The sequence below is a fragment of the Falco punctatus genome (genome assembly GCF_963210335.1).
Source record: "Falco punctatus genome assembly, chromosome: 1".
NCBI classification, from domain to species: Eukaryota; Metazoa; Chordata; class Aves; order Falconiformes; family Falconidae; genus Falco; species Falco punctatus.
The window spans coordinates 95,283,556-95,303,951 of record NC_137580.1 but is presented as its reverse complement, the minus strand read 5'-3'; the positions used below and the strand labels follow the sequence as shown (position 1 = coordinate 95,303,951).

The 20,396-nt window shown below is 39.2% G+C and overlaps 1 protein-coding gene across 10 annotated transcripts in view; it reads right to left on the bottom strand.

Moving 5' to 3' along the window:
- Positions 1-20,396, bottom strand: part of CLIP1 (CAP-Gly domain containing linker protein 1) — an 81,104-nt gene that overhangs the window by 38,245 nt on the left and 22,463 nt on the right. For all 10 annotated transcript variants that reach the window (XM_080406073.1, XM_080406077.1, XM_080406081.1 and 7 more), the window contains 4 exons: positions 7,624-7,748; positions 6,356-6,572; positions 2,992-3,189; positions 2,508-2,611 (listed from right to left, as the gene is read on the bottom strand). In XM_080406073.1, the coding sequence (XP_080262199.1) occupies positions 2,508-2,611; positions 2,992-3,189; positions 6,356-6,572; positions 7,624-7,748 (644 nt within the window). The remainder of the gene's footprint in view (positions 1-2,507; positions 2,612-2,991; positions 3,190-6,355; positions 6,573-7,623; positions 7,749-20,396) is intronic.

Sequence of the window (20,396 nt, the reverse complement as noted above, 5' to 3'; positions counted from 1 at the left end):
CTGGCTTTCATTAGTGCTTAGAAGATTTTTTGTGTGTACTACATCACGCTTGTTCTTGCAGTCTGTGTACTTGTCCTGGTTTCTGCTGGAAGAGTTAATTTTCTTGGTGGCTAGTGCAGTGCTGCATTTTGGATCTGGTGTGGGAACAGTGGGGTTGGGGACTTTTTGGTTTCTGGGGCTTGCCAGTGGGAGGGCTGGAGTGGCCCGGGAAATGAGGAGGGGACACAGCCAGGACAGCTGACCTGAACTAGCCAAAGGGTCTAGTACCATATGGTCTTCCATACCACGGGACATCACGCTCGGTACATAAACTGGGGCGGGTTGGCTGGGGCTACTGATCGGTCAGCGGGTGGTGAGCAGCTGTATTGGCCATCACCAGTTTTCTTTTCTCCCTTGCCTTTGGATTTCATTCCTCTCGCCTTCTCCCTCCTTTTCATTGTAACTGTTATTATTGTTCTTTTGTTTTTATCTCAATTGTTAAACTGCTCTTATCTCAACCCTTGAGTTTTCCATTCCTTTCTGATTCTCCTCCCCACTCCCCTGGGTGAAGGGGGAGTGAGCGAGTGGCTGCATGGCAGTTAATTACCAGCTGGGGTTAAACCACGACAGTACTATCAACAGCAATCCCAAACCTTAATGTGTCACGGATTTGTGGAATAAAAAGCTCTCAGCTGAGATCTGTTTTGAGTGAGTTTCCAGAAACTTGAATAATTGATCTGACTGGTGAATCTGTCCCCATGAATCCCTGAAGAGGACAGCCGAGTCACCCTCCGCTCCACGTGCTGTCCAGTAGAGTCCCTGTAGCGAGCTCAGACAGGCTGGTCGGGCACAAGCATCTCCTCTTCCCTGGGATGTTGGCAGACTAGTCAGACACAAAGGGCTGGGGGAAAACCTCCTCCTTAATGACACCTTGCCCATACAGGAGTCTTAGAATGAGAAGACAGAGGTGAGAAGCTACTATCTGACTGAAAAATCTGAGTAAGTTATTTCGTCCCTCCCCTGATTCTGTTATACCCCAATGAACAAGGGGCCAAATCGCCTCCTTTTCCCCTTGATGCTTTCAACTTTTTAAGATGTTGCAAAGGAAGAGACAAGCACGTCTTCTCTCCTTTGAATTACACACACTGCTGGTGCCTGCAGCTTGGCTGACAGATGTAGAAGAGAGTTACAAGTGATGGAGAACTAAAATAAAAGGACACTAAGAACTTGGAAGGCAGTGGGTCTCACCAGTGTGCTTTGGGAAACAGAGGATGAGAGATTATTTGACTTCAAGTCACTGCTGAGACTGACTTGGAATACATATAAAGAGAACCTTCCAGGTAAATAAGCCTAGAAGGGTTAGGAGGCAGGAGAAATATTACACCGCTGAAGCCATGAATATTTTCCGGGCTGTAGGACGTCACTTCGGGAACGGGTAGCAGGCGCAGAGCGGCACTGTCACACTGCCTAGCCACACACTGAAGGTGAGCCCAAGGCCACGGAGGATTGCAGTAGAACAGACTCCCACTGACCTGGCAATCAGCGAAAGTAGGTCCATAATCAGGCTACCCGAGGTGCTGCAAAGCTGCTTTATCTTTTCTTTTTTTTTTAATTTAAAACCCCACTGCATTATTTTGTAGACCATATACAAATAATTCCAGACCTAATCTACTGCTTGTTTTGAAAGTTCCGCTAGAGTGGCTTTCACAAAAAGGCAGCATGAAAATTATGAATTTACCATTGCATTTTGTCATCTGTTATTTCTCGTTTTAGGCAGGCCTTTCAGAGAGAATGACATCTGACTAATTTCAGGGGTGCACACAAGCCTACAAGGCAGACTCACAATGCGTTTCTAAATAACTCTTGCTTTTCAAAAGCATTCCAAATCCACCAAAACAATTTATCAGATTATTTCCTCACCTAACCTTGACCCAACAATTTATCAGGTTATTTCCTTTCCTAACCTCACCTTACCTTGGTAATCTCAACTCTTTTCCTCAAATGGTTATGAAAGGGAATTAGAAAAGGCATTACAATTAACAGCTTTAACAATTTTCCTGTAAGAGACAGACTCCACCTAGAAGCACATGACTAACAGTAATAAACTATTCACAAGAGAACTAAACTGCAAATTCCTAATCCAACTCTGTCAGGAAAAGAGATTATCAAAATTTTTGTTTGGAGGTGAGAAGAGTGTTCCAAGATGATCAGGTATGATCCATTAATTTCATATGGGTAGAAATAAAATCCTTCATAACAGAAAGCAATACTAAAAGGAATGAGTTGCATGAAATTCAGCTATAAGCAACAGTTGCAGCCTCTAAGCAAGTACTTTCTTTGACATTCCCCCTCCAAATTTAAGACATGGCCTTTTCAGTATTCGTTTTAAGAAACTACAGTACAATTTTAGACAATAATTTCCCATATCTGCATTATTCAAAATTTGTTTCATACTTGAAACTCACAACATTTGCTTTTAATGCAGTTTGTTTTTAACAGTTACACTAACGAAGACAGAGTTGAGTTACCTTTTCTCTTCCTCAAGCTGATTGAGAAGCTCCACTTTCTCCCTATCAGCAGCCTCCACCATAGCTCGTAGCTGGTCCATTTTTGCTTCCATCTCCAGTACATGCTAATCAGTAGGAAGAGTAAGAACAAAATCTACTAAGTTGGGCAATACGTGAATTTTTTCCAAGTTACATATCTGGACCTCAGTAATCACAATTTGGTAAAGTGATGGGCAAAGGGACAGGAACGTTATCGTAAAAAATACATATACATAAAAAGATTGTAGAGATGTATAAAGAAGTTCAACAAAAATGAGTTAAATGAAGTAGATCTGCTATCTCATCAAGTCAAAGCACCCACAATGAAGATCTCACACGTATGGACTACTCTAGTTTTAGCACATCACCTCTTAATCCCAGATCTTTTCAGTAAGAAAATGCAATTTTGCAAATGAAGTCAATTGTATTAAAGCCTCTATGTTAAACACAGCAATACCACTCTTACCCGATCATGTCCATCGCGAACAAGTGCTAATTCCTGCTCTATTTCCCCTACGTGACTGGTTGCTTTCGCAACTTCTGCCCTCTCCAGGTCCCTTTCTGCCAGGAGCTGTTCAATGTGTTGCTGCTTCTCCTTCAGTGCCTCCTGTAGGGCTGTGGTACCAGAAATTTTTCTTGCATATCTGGATGATGTTTCTGTCAACTTCACAAAGCAAATACATTAAAATTCATTCTGTATCAAGTGAAAACGAGGGCTATCTCCAGACTCTACAAATATTGGGTTAGTAAAGCAAATGCTTCCTGTGACTTACTGCACCTTCTCCCTTTACATTTAAATGACTTCATTTTCCAGAACATAACAATGGCCATATATGTGTAGTAAGATTGTTTCATAGCAAACAGCAGTGTGTAGAAGGCAGAAGCCTTGAAGTGAAAACAAAAGGCTGCCCGCAATCTAACGCACGTTTGGAGACTCACACAAAGGCTAGCTCATTATGTTTCTAAGCATCTTTTTAAATTCAACAAAGAAAGATAGCCTTTTAGCAAGTTAAAAACATTGTGCCTCCAGTTATTAAGTCATCATCTCAGGTCACCAGCAACAGTTAACATTTTTAAATGCTCTATCAAAAGCTTTTGGAACTCCAAGTAGCATCTGGCATCTCTACTATGGCAATAAAACATCCAGGATGAAAAGCATTTACCTTGACCTAAAAAGCCAGCTTTACAGTTAAAACCTTTTGAGGAACAACTGGTACCTGATTAAAACATATGTTTATATCACATGGAATTAAATTACCTCTGGAAAAAAATCTGCAAGATTAAACTTAAAGAATATAGATAAAAATGAATCAATCTGGAGAACTGTAGCTAAAATGAACCTTAGGGTTTTCCTTGACCTTGCATGATCTCTGCCTCACTGAATGGAACCAGTGTCAGTGAAAATTCAGCATGGCCCTGTCTTCTACTTCCTCAAGAGTTTCTGAGCTAGAAGGCAAAGCAAATAAACTGAAATTATGTGGTAAAAGTGAGCAACACTTGTGAAAACACCAAGAAATGAACAAAAAAAATTAAATCCAATAGAGCTTTGAAAACTGACTTTAAGCTTAACAGCTCTGAAATTTGTCTAAGTATTAAACGAGAATGACATCTCAGTTAAAGCCTTATTTAAAACAACAAACAATACACAAAGGCTTGGTCTTCTGTTATGTTAACCTCTAGTTCTGCCTAATAGTATTGCCCAAGAATAGGAGCATGTTTCTTCGCGATCTTTTCAGAGATCAAAATGCTGAAGAGTAGCTGCCACACACAGTCTGGAAAGCTGGCATTAGACAACATTTCCAAAAAAACCCGTAATATGGATGTATTTTCCTGTCATCACAAAACCACACTTCCCCTTCTGTTAATACGATTGCTACACAATCTCTAACCTTTCTACTCACAGCCTTGAATGATATGTCTACAACCCACTGCAAATGCTGGACCAAGTGACTGAAAAGGCACATGAGACAGCACAAAATATGTCCCACTTCAATGCTTAGATTAGTTGTTTCAGACCCTTTCAGTTTCTAGAAGATATCTCATTCTAGAATGCACTACTTTTTAACAATTCTAGCTCTTCAAGTCAAACTTGACTTAATGCACGATTCTAAAAGAAATCTGAAAGGTTTCAGAGAAACATCAACTTCCTTCAGACTTGGAAATACAAATTGCATCAGACAGCCCTCTTAAATCATTAGATCACCTACTCTGACAGTTGATTTTCTTACACAGGAAGATGAAAACAGTAACAGCCCTGAATAATTGAGAAGACTATGTAAGAGTCCAGCAATTTCCTGATAAAAGTTGAATTTTACTAGAAATTGAAGCACAGAAAGTCTGCTGTGTCAAAATTGATTTCTGGAAATCTTGTCTCTTCAGCAGCTTAACTTTTAAAGAAGCGACAGAATTATTTTGACAGTGCTTTTAACTTGAATAGTAACCAAATGTTCACATTGCCTGAGAAAGAGAGTTGGAAGAAAGCTGGAATTTTAATTCCAGAAATAATGGATTACAGAAGATTTGTATTTTATGGCCTAAAACATGAAAAGCCCTGGGGCAGAACACAGATTTGCAAAATAAGTAAATACACTGTAGACATTTACAATGTGTAACTGCACTCTCTTGCTGCTTAGGGTATCATAACGTACAGCATAAAACGAAGCTTTAATACGGACCTCTACATCAGCTCACAAAGTCACTATATATTAGTATAAGAATTTCAAACTAGAGGGCACATTGCAGCTACAAGTGCAACTTCCAGAACAGATTAAGTAATCAAGTCCCACTGTAGTGCCAAACAAAAATCCGTTACGTTTTTGGTGAGACGGTATTAACCTTGTTGCCCTGACCAACTGTTGACCTCTGTTCTCTTGTAATCTGCTTCAGTTTTGAAGGGCCACAGTAAGTCAGCTCTCTCTTCTGCACCTGCTGGTCAGTGGGACAGTATGCCAGCTAACCAGCTCCAGAGCAGTGGGAGTGATCTCCTTCTAAGTAGAAGTATTTACGTACTTCAGTATATTAAAAAGGGAAAAATCTAGGGTGACGGGAATCAATTATTTCTATGCTTTTAATTGCCTTAAAAGAGAGACTTTTTAAAACTCAGCTTTCCCAGAAGACTTCCGTTTTACTGCTGCAACCCAAGATTAGGACATTTATGTAACAGAGCAACTTTAAAAGAATCCATAGTAAGTGTATTAGGTGGAATTAGTACTGTGTTAGAATTCACCTCAGCCACTGTGCTTTGCAACATTTAGCCTTTATGAATTCACAGGATTAAAACCAAATCTAAAAGAAAAGAAAGAGGCTTCTTGTCAGCAATGACATGACAATTGCTACTTCTGTATTTCTCAGCCGACTCATCTCTTTGAAAGTAAAAGAAAACCTTTTACACTTCAGACAATTTGAAGCTTCCTGCTTAACAATACAAGTTCGGTCTTTGGAAGCTTTAGTGCACACCAAATCCTCACACACAAACCCCGTATGACAGAGGGAGTGCTAGGAAAATGAGCAACTAAATGGGGATTCCAGTCAGAGAACACTGATGCCTTTTCAGTTTGTTGGCATCACAAGCCTCTTTCTTACTGCAGTAACTCAGTTAGCCTGAATTAACTGGGTAAGCTCAAATATTCATATATTCAGCTACTCTTCAGGGCTAGCTAAGATTTCCTTCCTTCATGCATGCTTTGAATGAAAAAGAGAGCACAGTTCAATGTATATTGTGCTCTGCCCAAGATCTGTTCTAGTCTCAATTTATGCAAGTAGACCACAAGCAAGTGCTGTGTGGATTCCTGCTTGGGAACGTAAAGCATGCAATAGAAAAAGAAGCTTACTAGTCCTGTACGGCTTGGCTTGCTGCTTACTGAAGATGCCACAGAACTGAGAGAGCTCAGGGAAGATGCACTTGGACTACGTTTCAGGGCTGTGGGAGTTGCAACCATTTTTCGCACAGTTGTCTTCGCTTTTGCTGGTGTGGTTGATGGGAATCCAATCTTCGTAACTTTGTGGACTGGAGCAAACAAACCGTATTTTGGCTGACATTGAAAATACCTTTAAAAAAGCAAAGCAGACAGATGAGAGTACCAAATTAACTTCTGTCTTTTCAGATACATAGTCTGGCTTCACAAAGAATTCTAGATCGATAGTCTGAAAGTATTAAAGGGCACGGTAACAGCTGGTGACAACCTAATCTACATTAGATTGCAATTTATTTTTTTTTTTAACACTAGATTTGGAAATTTGAAAAGCTGAAACAATATGATTGTATCAGACTTCCGAAATTCAACACAGCTAGAGCTCCATTTCCTAAAAACTCCATTCAGATACAAAGTTTAACATGCATAGCTTTCCTTTTCCATACATTCCTCTGAGCTACCAACAAGCGTGATAGCATAAAGTTAAAAGTAAAAATCAGGTTTTAATTAAATCAAACAGGTTTGTATTTTATTACATACATACCTATATATGTATGAATATTTGAATATATAGAACATATACCCTTGGTTATATATAAACAAAAGCCATTTAAAATTTTAAGTTGTGATCACCTACGTTAAGGTGGCGCAATCCTTGTAAAACTTCTTTTTAATGAGTTAAAGGAATGTACCTTAGTGATGTGAATTAATGCTTTCTAGATGTGGCATGTTGGAGGAAGCAGCTATACTGTTCCCAGTCTTTATCATGAAGCAACTGTTGGTATAGGAGCTTTCAGCTCCTGTGACGCAGGAGGATTTCCCTTAAGTTCAGCTGTTAGATACCCAGAGGTACTTTATTAACTGAGCCTTCATTCCGAGCTGAGAAACCAAGCACACATTCAAAAAGCAGGAAATTGTGTTTTCCATTACCAGTCTATGAATAGAAGTCACATGGGAATAGGAGAGATCAACTAATCCCATGAATGTGGGGTTGATGCAGACTTTCAGAGATGTGTAGGCGTAAAATTCAAATCAGTGTCTAACAACCCATCACCACCATCAGCAGACACTCAGGTTTACAGCCTAACTACTTCCCTTGATATAAAGTTTCATGTAAGATATTAAAAAAGACAGAATAGAGAGATGCAAAAATCTTTAAGGTGGCTGCTACCTGATGATAGACTAACCTTGTTCCAGCAACAGCTCCATCATTCTTTCCCAGAGGTTCATCCAGTTCTACTCCACACCATTCTCCTTTAGCAAAGTCAGTTTCTCCCAAGAAACGCACGACTCCAGCTTTTGTTCCACCGACCTAAAGCAGTAAGACACATCAACTGCATTTACTGCATATCCAAATTAAAATACCAAATAAGAGTGAAAAAACTTTCAGAATAATCATGTTGACGAAGCACATTTCTTATTTCAAGCTGCGTATCCTTTTCCTACGAGTTTGTTTTAATGTTGAACAGAACTTCACAGCCAAATTGTGTACAGAAGGGGAAAAAAAAATAAAAATCACTTCCCTAGCGTTTAGTTCTGTACAATTTGGTATTCAGGGAGTTTTTCATGACTGAAGGCCACAGTTCTATTAGGTGACTTGATATGGCTGTAAGATTAAAAATATAACAAGACTCAGTATAACCAGCGTACTAAATGTAATACATTTGTACTATAGTTTTACACAGATTTCTATCAGCAAATAAGGATTTCTAGGAACTGCTTATTTCTTATTCTAATTCTGTGAGGAAAAGTAAAAGAAATCAAATGAGAAAAAAAGTCTTTCATATTTTCTCTAGGGAATAGATCAGATAAACTACATAGTACAGCCCTCCTGCATTTAAAAGAACTGATATAAAGCATGATGCACAGCACTTTCTAAAATTGTAGATGCAAACAGCTTTTCATAATGCCTTAGGGAGGGAAGAATTAAATTAAGTGAAGAAGCAAAAGGTGTTCAGTGTGGCCAACACTTGCCAAGAAGGGCCACAAGCCAGAACTGCAGGATTCTTGCACATCGGAATGACAATATACTGTGCCCTATTTTTGTGAAAATCTGTTCAGCCTGCATCTAGCATTATGAAAACAAGCAAACCTTAATGAAAACCTCTTAAAGAGAGCCTCTGAAATCAACAGGGACATTTATAGGGCCATTGTTTTTTTTCCCACTTGTGTTTTCCAGCACATATTATACAACAAGGAATATTCTGTAGCCTTGGCAGAGAGGTTGGATGTAACCTGCTAACACAAAGACTTTTCCTTTTTATGTACTAAAAAGTAAATTAGGATTTCCTATAATTTTTACATTAGACATTTTATTTCTTGGGGGGAGCTTCCCAAGATAAACAGAAAGCAACAAGCTTCTTGTGCCATAAATTAAAATGCATGATCACAGTACACCAGATAATTCACATTAATACATTTTGGAAGTGTTCACACAAGAGGTTAATTGTGACGAATCAGGGAATGGAGGACATTGTCTTACATGAAAGCACTAAGTGTCCACAAAGTACAAAGCTAGTGCAAAGTAACTGCCACACACATTTGTGCTCATCAACTTCCCGGAGCAGACAGCTCTGTTAGCAATGCAAGGCTTCAGCTGATGAGAAAAAAAATAATCAAACCCTAATCCACACAAACCTCAGAGAAGCACGGAAGAATAATTAACCCTTTTTGATATTACCGAAAGGAGAAAGCTGACAGAGACATCTTTTGTCAGTCTTGAAACAATGTTTAATCTGCAGATCACCTCTATATCTTGCTTTAAGTGGCACTGTAGCAAATTATTACTCTTCATAGAATAAACACACATAAAAGTTTACAGTTATCATGACTCAGCCTAAGATAGTAACTAGTAGAATGCTCGGTATTTGGTGTTCTTGGCAGAGAACCAACACACTTCCCCTCTCGAAAAACAAGCATGAGTACTGTCTTAGAAAAAAAAAATTGTAACTGGCCAAAACAGCCACATGGAATCCAAATCTCCTCCGCGGCACAGCGACGGAATATATAACGTTTGTCCAAAGTATTTCCTGGGAAGAAAAACTCCTTATGTCAACACATCTTATTCACCCTCAGACATAACCTACTTTTCCTGGAGGATAAATATTGTTAACCTAAGTACAAACATAGAAATAAAATTTAACTGAGCTGTGCAAGAGAAGAATACACATGCACGTCTGCTCTATCAGTCCATACTAGGTCTTCCAAGTTGTCCTCCTCCTTATTCCTTTTCTGGCAAGTTTGGGTGGTTGTTTTTTTTTTCTTCTTTTTTTTTTTCTTTAAAGATAAATTTGGATGCCATCTTTAGGTGGAAAGGCTGGTTAGTTCTGTGCGTACTGTTCTCCTACCAATTTTGTACTGTTGTCTGCCTGAATAAACAGAGTTAAATCAAAAGAGGCTGTAAAAAGCCCATTAAAGAAATTAGACAGGAAAGCCAGAACAATAGCCTAGATAAGGAGCATCCCTTTGAAGACAAGAGTCAGGTTTGTCCTTGCACAGAGGGATTCCTCAGGTCCTTTTACAGAACTGTTTAGCCAGGCCAAGGAAGTTTATTGCAGTTTTGTGGAGTGGTGGTGGGGTGGTATTGTGGTTGGCGTTTTTGGGGGGGGGTGGTGTTGGTTGGTTGGTTTGTTTTAATAAACAACCTAAGTCAATTGTGGCTGGAAAGCTGCCCAGTGGAAAAGGACCTGGGAGTGATGGTCCACAGCCAGCTGAACATGAGCCAGCAGTGTGCCCAGGTGGCCAAGAAGGCCAACAGCATCCTGGCCTGTATCAGAAACAGTGTGGCCAGCAGGACTAGGGCAGGGACCATCCCTCTGTACTCAGCACTGGTGAGGCTGCACCTTGACTATTATTGTGGTCAGTTTTGAGCCACTCACTACAAGAAAGACATTGAGGTGCTGCAGCATGTCCAGAGACGGGTAACAAAGCTGGGGAAGGGTCTAGAGAACAAAAGTGATAAGGAGCAGCTGAGGGAACTGGGGTCACGTCGCCTGAAGAAAGGAGGCTCAGGGGAGACCTTCTCACCCTACAACTACCTGAAAGAGGCTGCAGGCAGGGGGGTTGGTCTCTTCTCCCAAGTAACAAGCGACAGGACAAGAGGAAACAGCCTCAAGTTGTGCCAGGGGAGGTTTAGATTGGGGATTAGGAAAAATTTCTTCACCAAAAGGTTTGTCAAGCATCAGAACTGGCTGCCCAGGGGAGCGGCTGACTCACCATCACTGGAGGTATTTAAAAAGATGCTTTAAATACCTGGAGGTATTTAAAAAGATGCTCAGGGACGTGGTTTAATGGTGGACTTAGCAGTGCGGGGTCAATGGTTGGACTCTATGTTCTTAAACATCTTTTCCAACCTAAACAATTCTATAATTCTGTGATTCAATTACCATAACACATACACATAAAACCTTTCCATAGGAAAGTAAGGAGTAAGCAAGACAAGAGCTATCTGAAGCACAGTAATGGAAAAGGAGAACTACATGCAAAGCCTCCCAGAGACAGGAAAAAAAAAATTGCAATCTCTTCCCTCCAACTCAAACTGTAAATAAGCTTTTGGGTAAGTAATGCTAGCTCCAGGATAATACAGACTAAACTTGGGTGCAGAATATTTGTTCCTTGTTATTTCATACCTTTGCCCTGCTCATCTTCCCCATTTAAGTAAAAAAATGTATGGCATTTATTTTGAAGACACTGCATTCAAATCACAAACCAGGAGGCTCAATCTGAAAGAAAAGCTCTGGCAATGACCAGTGCCCATTGGACCTGCTACCGCAATCACAGTGGAGGTGCACGGGACTGCAACCCAAGGCACGGTGGGAGTGAGCAAATGGAGGAATTCATATCCCGAGAACATATGGGGATGCACAACGTGAGATCCCCAGGAGAAACAGCAATGTGACTAGTCTTGTAACCATGGTATCAGGGTTATTTTAAAACAAGATGCAAGGAAGAATGCCAAAGAATTTTTGTTTTTTTCCAAACTTAGTCAAGCTTCTTTGAATAACTGGCTACTACATTCTGCTTTCTGCAAATATTGAAATGTGTATCCTTACCAATAGCAGGAATCAGAGTACACTGTCACAGTAAAGCACTCATAGCATCAACAAAGGTCTGTACATGTAGTTTTGTTCAGTTTCAAGCAAAAGCCTTTTAAGTCTTCAGCTTTAAAGACAGGGTCAGCATTCCTCTCTAAAGCCTGAATCTGCTGAAGACTTTCAATCATTCAGATACCTGCCTCAAACAATACATTTATCTCCATCTGCAATTAAGCACTCTGCATGTGACCTACCTTGAAAGCATTTAAAAAAATAATCACTTATTCCCATGGTAGTACAATGTGAGGTGCTACTGTATAACACACTATAGTAAAGGCTTCTTGTTGCATAAAAGTTGCCATATACAGACTTACACTTAGTGCTCTAAAGGGGAAAAAAGATTAAGACATGATTACACTAAACTGTATATACCAATGTGAAAAAATAATTCTACTTACAGTATAATAGCATGCATTATAGAATTATAGAAAATTATTACAAATCTTAATCAGAATACTAGTGATAAATGTAACAAAAAAAACAACCCCAGATCAAAAGACTAGTTGCATTTGCCACCAGATCTACTTCCCAGGGTACATAAAGAACTACAAAAAAAAAAGGGAGGCAGCTTCTAAAAGAAACAGGAAAAAAATTTATTAAAGTTTCTAAAAGTTATATGGAAAAATGGGGCATCACTACCATGAAGACATTTTTCCATGACCTTCATTCATGCTAAGGCAGGTCACTAAATAATAGATCAGAGAAAAGAGCTGCCAGAGCTTTTTTCAGTCAGTTACCACACTCAATATAGTCAAGCTGTAAAATATAAAGCAATGATATGCCAGAGAATCTAGGTTAGGCTACAGGTCATTGTGGGGTGAGGAAATTTGCTTGGCACTCACTAGTGTTATGTCAAATACATAGGAAAAATGATTTATTTCCATATCAAATTTTAACTAAGCTCATATTAATTTGTTACGATGTAAAGTGAAACAGCAAAATGGGTTTGTAAACCTGAAGCAGTTGAAAACTTCCTAATGAAAGCACATCAGGACAAGCTCATCAAACTTTGTGAGAACCTTTGCAGAGCCACATTTCCAAAGATAAGTAGAAGTAGGAAACAAATAAACTAGTGTAATCCAGGGGGGAAAAAAACCATGGTCTAAAAAAATGAGACCGCTATTTAAACAGCATTCATTGAAAAATACAGATGTCTTTGAAAAGAGGATAGCCACTGTCTGAAACTTTGTCAGTACAACAGTATCACTTACTTGGAGCTGCTGAGCAGAGTTAAAAGGTGAATAACAATTGCTCTGTCTCCCCTTCCGCCTGAGCACGCACTTACGGTGACTCTTGAAAAGGGTATTTCTGTGTTTGTCACATAGACACCCCCCCATTTTCAGAACCATTCAAACTACAGCACCCATATTTGCAACACTTGAAAAAGCACAAAACATCCAGGCAAACAAATGGCATCTTTGAAAAACTGGGATCTACTAATTAGAATCTTCTTTCTCTTGTTCCTCACAATTTAGAGGAACTGTTTCCAGCTGGCAAAAGCAGTTGGATTTAATCAATGCGTTCACCCATTCAAGGCCAGAGAGAACCATCAGATCATCTCCTCTGGCTCTCCTGAAACAGGTCTTTACATTTCACCCAGCTGCATCTGTCATTAACCCTGTAACCCTACTGAGCTAAGCTGTATGTGTTGATGTTTTTAGATCAGAGCTGATAGCCATCAGCAAACATGCTTCCACTGACGGTCTATTTTCATAGTTAATCACTCAGTTGTTATAAACATATTTAAATTTGAAATACAAAAACCCCATTGACTGTGGCTTCTAGCCACTGACTCTCATTATGCTTTTATTTGGATGATGATAGAGCTCTTCAGCAACTGGCATTCACCATGCAGGAACATACATTTTAAATAAGGCACCTTAATTTTTCCCTTCATAAATTAAACAGATTGAGTTCTTCAAGTCTTTTATGGCAAGATACTTTCTCTTGCTTGAGTCATTTTGCAGCTGTGTTCTGAATCCTTGCCAATGGGCTTTTCAAATAACTGAGCATGTAACTACATAGAGCATGTGATACTGACCAAAAGCACGGTCGGCACTGCTTAGAGCACAGGTATTTTCATTGCTTGTCCTGCCACATCAACTCACGAACTCCCCTGTAATACCTTTAGCTCCTGGATCTTCTTCAGTCACTAGTCAGCTGCCCATGGGTGGTACGCAGCTTATGCCCTCATTCTTAGGCTTATAAACTCTGCCATTGAAGGCAAAATGCAACCAACAGCTTGAGCTGGTGGAGATGAAACAAGCAGCCCCTCTGGACTGCTCCATGGACATTGTTATTTACCCCTCTGACTATCCAGTGATTTCATCAGGAACGATTTACAATTACTTCCAGAGCATAGTATGAGATGAACTCAAAGAAACATCATACTAGTGACCATATCATCCAGTGGTGGTACCAAGCAATCCACTTTTTTTTTTTTTTGTTAGGGAGGTGGGGGTGGGTGTTTGCCATCCACTGCCCAGTTCTTGAATATATGCATAAAGTCCAATGCTAATTTTGAAGTTACATAGCGCTCAAAATTAAAATTAAAAAAAATCAAAATAAATAAATAAAAAAGTCCCACTACACAACAGTTTTTTTCATTAAATCTATAGTTTTAAAGGAAGTAAAACGTTTGACAAAACTGCTATGTTTTAGTTTGTCAACACCTGGTTCTTGTCAGGTTTTGACTGTCTTTTTTTTCTTGCTACTAGACAGCCCAGCTTCAGATTATCCTATTTCCTTTTAGAAATATCTTTGTAGCACCCAACACTTGATCAAGGCATTCTACTAAACTTTAAACCAGCCTCCCTAATTCAGAATTCTGAAACCAGTAATTCTGTGAATAGCAATTAACGATGTCAGTTTTTCCTGTGGCATCGGGTATTATGGTTGAGTGACTTTGCCATCTAAAAATGCAAGAGTGACTACTGCTATTTCTGTTGATGGGAACAGCATTTAGACAAGAACTTGATCATGTGGATCCTGTGATAAGCAAAAATGAAGGCAAACTGCAGCTTTGCCAGAATTGGTGCTCAGATTCTCTACCTTCTATCGGGCTATCTGCTTCCATGAAACTTCTAAGAACTTATGTTTGAAACCTCCACATTTCTACCCAAGTTGGCTGCAACTGGCTAGCAAGTTCAAAAGCCAGGTCCAAGTGGGCAGAAGAGCTATGACACTCGCACTGACACAGCACTAGCACACAACCCTTCACTTCCAGGAAAAAAGCACAGTTTAATAATTAAAAATTATGTGTTATTGAGGTTCAATTCATTCAATCAACTTGTTCGGTCACAAAGGAAGCAATAAAAAAACCTAACAGCAATTCCGTACTACGAAAGCCACATGTGACTTCAACACCATAAAAAAAAAAAAAAAAGGCAAAGACTAAAATAGGTAAGTAAATAAATCGTCCTTCCGCCCATCCTGTGTAGAAATGAGCAAGGACAACATGTTCCTGGATATCACTCCCCCCGGAAAGGCAGGGGGAGGGGAAGGGAGACAAGGAGTCCACACACACACGCATACACAAAATCCTAAACCAGCCTTGCATGCACAAACTATTAACAAAGCATGTGAAGTTACTTTTTGCTGCCATTATATCCCAGTAACTCACATGCAATTTTAAGTTAAATAAGGAGCTGCCAAACCACAATGACTCACAGTTAGAAACAACTCACACCTTGCTGCAATGAGATAAATTTAACACCTTGTTTATCTGTGAACAGACAGGTAACAAACTGAAATCCTGAAAAATGTTTAAAAGTAACATAAAAGCTGTGGCTTGCACAGAGAAAATCACCCAGGTAATGAATTACAAAGCCTTTGGAATTAGCCCTTATCCTTCAGCTATATTCTCATATATGTATTTCATGCTGTGGCAGCCACTTTGCACGCTAGTCTACGTTATCCTTTACAGTATCCAAAACACTATGTCTAAATATACATACACAAATATAAAAATTACTTTCACCCTTGACTTAACATGACAAAGCCATCAAAATACCCTACAGTCAACTCAGCTTAAGGATAAAGCAAAAATGTGATTGAGCAGTTAAACATTGTGGTGCATTTGCAGTTCCAATAAACAAGGCTGGGGAGAGGACAGCCCCAGAAGAGTGCGTAACAATTGCTTCTTCTCAACTTCCAAGTTTTTGTTCCTTTTCCATCCTCGTATGCAATCATGGCAAGATATTTTTACATTGCTTTAACTGTAACAATGCCAATGAATATTTGTTTTTCTAGCAGTTAAGTACTGACTATAGTAGATTTTTAAATAGACTACACTCAGAAGTGCATTTCCTATTCAGAATGTTACAGAAACTAGAAAATGGAAAACTTAAAAAAAACACATTGAAAATGCAGGATCACTTCTAAAAGGAGAAACTTCTCCCTACATGTGAGGTTTCTTTTCCCCTTTGTTGCTTTCAAGAGCCCTGGAATTTAATCAATTGGCAGTCTTACGTCATGTTTACTTGGAGATAGGTTACATGGGTGGAAACTGAATCTGACAATAATTTCCTACCAGCCTCTGCCTATTGCATCACTAAAAAACGTAGTAAGAAGTAACGAAGCAAGTAGGAACTTGCAGCGAGCTGTGTAAAACAGAGAATAAGAAGTCAGATGTTACTCATGCATAGAGAATAACTCTACAAAAAGGCCACTTCAGCATATGGCCGTAAATCTCGTTTGCAACCTTTTGTGAACATATGGACGGAGGCCCAAGTTACAGCTTTACAGCTCAGCTCCAGAAGCATCACATTTGGCAGACCGTGATGAAGCTGTAACTGGTTAAATGAATGAAAGCACTTTAATCCCTTGAGAAGACTAAGGCCCCTTAGGCTGATCAGATTTTTATTTATTTATTTAAAATACAGCATCTGGTCCCTCCAGGAACAAGCCTAAGATGCTCTCAAAGCTGCTTCAACTTCTGTTAGGTGCAACGGTTTTCACACAAAGCAGGTTTTCCCCTTTCATTTCAGCAAGTTGAGTTTGGTTGGTTGGTTAGTTCAGCGGTTTTTGTTTGTTTTTAAAATCAACTTTGCATTGGGCTGTGAAGAAATCATAAGTACTTGCAAGACCAAGGCAAACAGGTTCTCTGGCTGCACCTCAAACAGGAAAGAGAAACTGGCTTAGCCTGAAAGTAATTTGTTTTCTGAATTAGTTTTCAGTTATTCTTTCCCCATCTGATTTGGTACCTAAGTGACAATACCTCCACAGGCACAAGAAGGGACCACTTTCTGCATAGGAATTCTTATTCATACAAGATTCAAAATGCTGAAACTGTAGCCTAATTTTCAGCAGGCAAATCAACTACAGTCGTGTTAAAGACCTTGCACTCTGTCATTAACCCAGTAAAGGCTGGACGAGTGCAATGAAGGAAGTGCAGATTTCCACATAATTTCCTACTTTAAGCAATCCCCAAATATGAGACCAGGCTGCTCAGAGTTAATGTCCTCTTTCTAACAACTAAATCACATCCAGATTCCAGAACACACTTCAGATGTTAAGAATGAAAATCATGGTTAATACAGAGCTATTTGAGTAACTCTGCATTAATAACTTCTCCTTTGGTTCAGCTGTATTATTTTTTCCAGTAAAAGTTATACATCAGTGCACCAAATGAAAACTTGGGCTGTAAGGAGTTAATATCAGAAACCACAACTATTTAAAATATGTACTTTATCTCCCTATATTTTCAACATTTCTACATATTAACATGAAGTATTTTCAAGTACTTGTTAGTCAAAGGAAAATTAGTGCTCAGCTTCAAGTCAGCTAGGCAATTAAATACAGGCTTGCTGAATATGGATCAAATATACCAGGACTTGAGGGAGACAGATTTCTTATCAGAGATCTCCAAGGCAGCAGAGGGCTTGTGTGCTGTTTTAACCTAACTGTTTTTGAGAAGAAGTAAACGACAGAAATCTCTCCTTTTGCACTGGAACATCCATACGGGGATATAATACTTCAGCTCATGGATTCATTTAGTTTGATTTGCTTTTGATTTACTTTGACTCCTCCAGAAAACAGGACAATGTGAATTCTTCCACAATTATTATATTTCCCTTACAGACATCGATGTCTACCACAAGCTATTTTTCTGATGTTTATAACTTGATTTAACAGTCTGGAATATGTCTTCTTCAAACTAGTGGGGGAGGGGTGGGAGAAGTTATAGCTGACTGTTAGAGCAAATCTACCTCAAGTATTTTTCTGCAGGCATCCACAGGAATATAGCTAACATATTGCACACCTTGAAGCACTATCTATTTTGATGTTAATGAAACTTTTTTTCATATACAAGGTCTTTTGCAAAAATATGTTTTCTGCCCCCTGAAAAAGCAAGCCTGCTTGCTTTTGCATCTTTTCATCTTCACATCTATTGCATTGTAAAGCACAACCTCACATGAGATATTCTAAGCAAGCCTGCATTTCAGAATATATAGGTGATCACCTCACAACTTTACTTGTTTTTTTGCAGTGGTGTTTCTTTTCTCTGACAACCATCTGAATGAGTGTCCTGAACACTTAGTTTGTACATAACCACTGTTCTTCCTAATGTTACCTCAATTAAGGAATGATCCTGTACGGTACCTGTCTTCACATCCAAATAAGTCAGGGATATGGACATTGGAAGCTTCCTTTATTAAATACTAAATCTGTATTTTTTTTTAAAGACATCAGTTCTCCCACAGAAGTTTGGGGGGAACTTTACATATGGGACAATGCAGCATTAGGAAATTCTAACTTTAAGTACACAAAAGACTGGTGAAACAACTAGAGATCGAATGAATAAGAAAACAAGTTTAAGACATTTTTTCTATCCACACAAAACAATACCAACCATGTACTACAGCTTTAATCATCTCTTCAAAATTCCTTTGCACGTACAGCCATTAAACTACCTCATCCCAACACCACTGGTTATGACCATCTGATGCAGTAGTTTGCTGTGACAGAATGCAGAAGCAACTGTGAAAAGCTGACAGCTGCTTTTAATGTAGAGGAATAGTACTAACGTCTCAGTAGGAACTGAAAAATTTTCCAACAAAACTTAGCTGTTGGGACACATCAGTTTGTCAAGCCTGAAATGCTTTGAACCCAGCATTTCAGGTTCAACAAACTTGTGTCAAATTTACATTTGTGTAATGCAAAAAAGAAGCTGAGTTGAGATGTAAGTTGGTAAATGCATTTATCCAGCGTTTAAACAGTTTTCAGAATGGTAACTTGGTTTTTGATAACCCAGAAAAGAAAAGCTGTATGATTTTACCTTTTTTATTGAAGGAATCATCAAAAACAACCAGTTGCCAACAAAAAAAAAAAGATAAAATAATTGAACAGATCAATTCAAGATAACTCCTATTAAGTACGTTTTAAAATCACAGTTAGAGGAAAAAATGTAACAGATTTAAATGCTTCAGTGTAACACTCCACACCCCAAGATCACATACTAAGATCAACAACGTTGAGCCACATCTGAAGACCATTCCAGAATGTAATCTTAGCTGACGAGCTGTGTCTTACCCGTCTATGAATTTGCCCTTAAGGACATACTTTTCCAGTAATGTATTTTAATAAGACTCCCAAATGAGCTTTTGTCTATCATGAATTCATTGTTCTGCTGAACTGCAATTCCACACTGCTGGAGGCTCACCGTTTTCAAGATGCAATTCTCTGCAGTTGTTTTACCTGTATATCCATAATCATCACAGCATTGTTATCACTAAGAACCTTCACAAAGCATTCAACAGCAGTCAGTCCAACCTGCAAGAACTGATGGATGCGTACAGCATTTAGTTGCTGGAGTTCTGCAACGGTATGGTCAGATGGGAGCATGTCTCATGGCCATGACACTACACTGTCACTTCAAAGGGAAATTCTATGCTGAGGCAAGACTTATACATTCCATCAAGCCTCTAATCCTCTTGCATAAGGTATTACTGAAAAGTTACTGCTGTCAGTATAAATAAAAACCAAACAACACGGAGCAGTCCAGTTGCATTTGTACCTTAGATGGAGAAGGAATGGCTAAGCAAGCTACAGTAAGTGACAGGTCTTTCACAACAACTGGTGGTAGCTGTAGGCTCCGAGGACTGTTTCCAACAATTAGTCAGCTCAGTTCTACAGTCCATAGTGCGGGACAGGAGTTCAGTGGCAGAGAAAAAACATACTATTAACAGATGAATGGATTATTCAGCCAAGTTTACTAGTATTTGCAATAACCTGGCAATTTAAGATAGTTACACCTGAATTTTTATTAGACATGACATCAGCAGAGCCTGGGATCTACTAAAAAATTATCATGGCACCCAAAAGGGTTAAAAATGAGCAGACAAGAAACCTGTCATTAACATTCATATTCCTGTGTATGCATTGTCTTATAGTGGGATATAAATTACAGATACACATCACTGACATGCTGTGCTAGGAATTACCCCAAAACCTCAAACTACAATTTGATGACTCAACAGGAAAGACTTAAGGCAAACAGAGGAAGTAGGGAGGATGAAGTTTAATGTGTTCTACTTAAACAGAATTTAGGACCTTACTACTATCAAACTGGCACTTGCAATACACTTCTGTAATTTGCACTAACAAGACACAGGAGAGTGATGCCTTTATAGGCATCAGATAATTTTCCCACCCAGAGAGGACATCCCAGAAGATCTCACAAAGATCCTTGAGATATAGGCAAACAAATGGTTAAAAACCCGATGCCGACTGGAAGACGACAGGGCTCTAGTCTCTGACAGAAATAGCCAGGGATAAACGGTAAATCTTTGTTTCCATTGCCACTCCAAGAAAATGCATCTCAGCCCAACTCCAGCTGTCAGCCAAACCCTGCCCTCACTTTACCT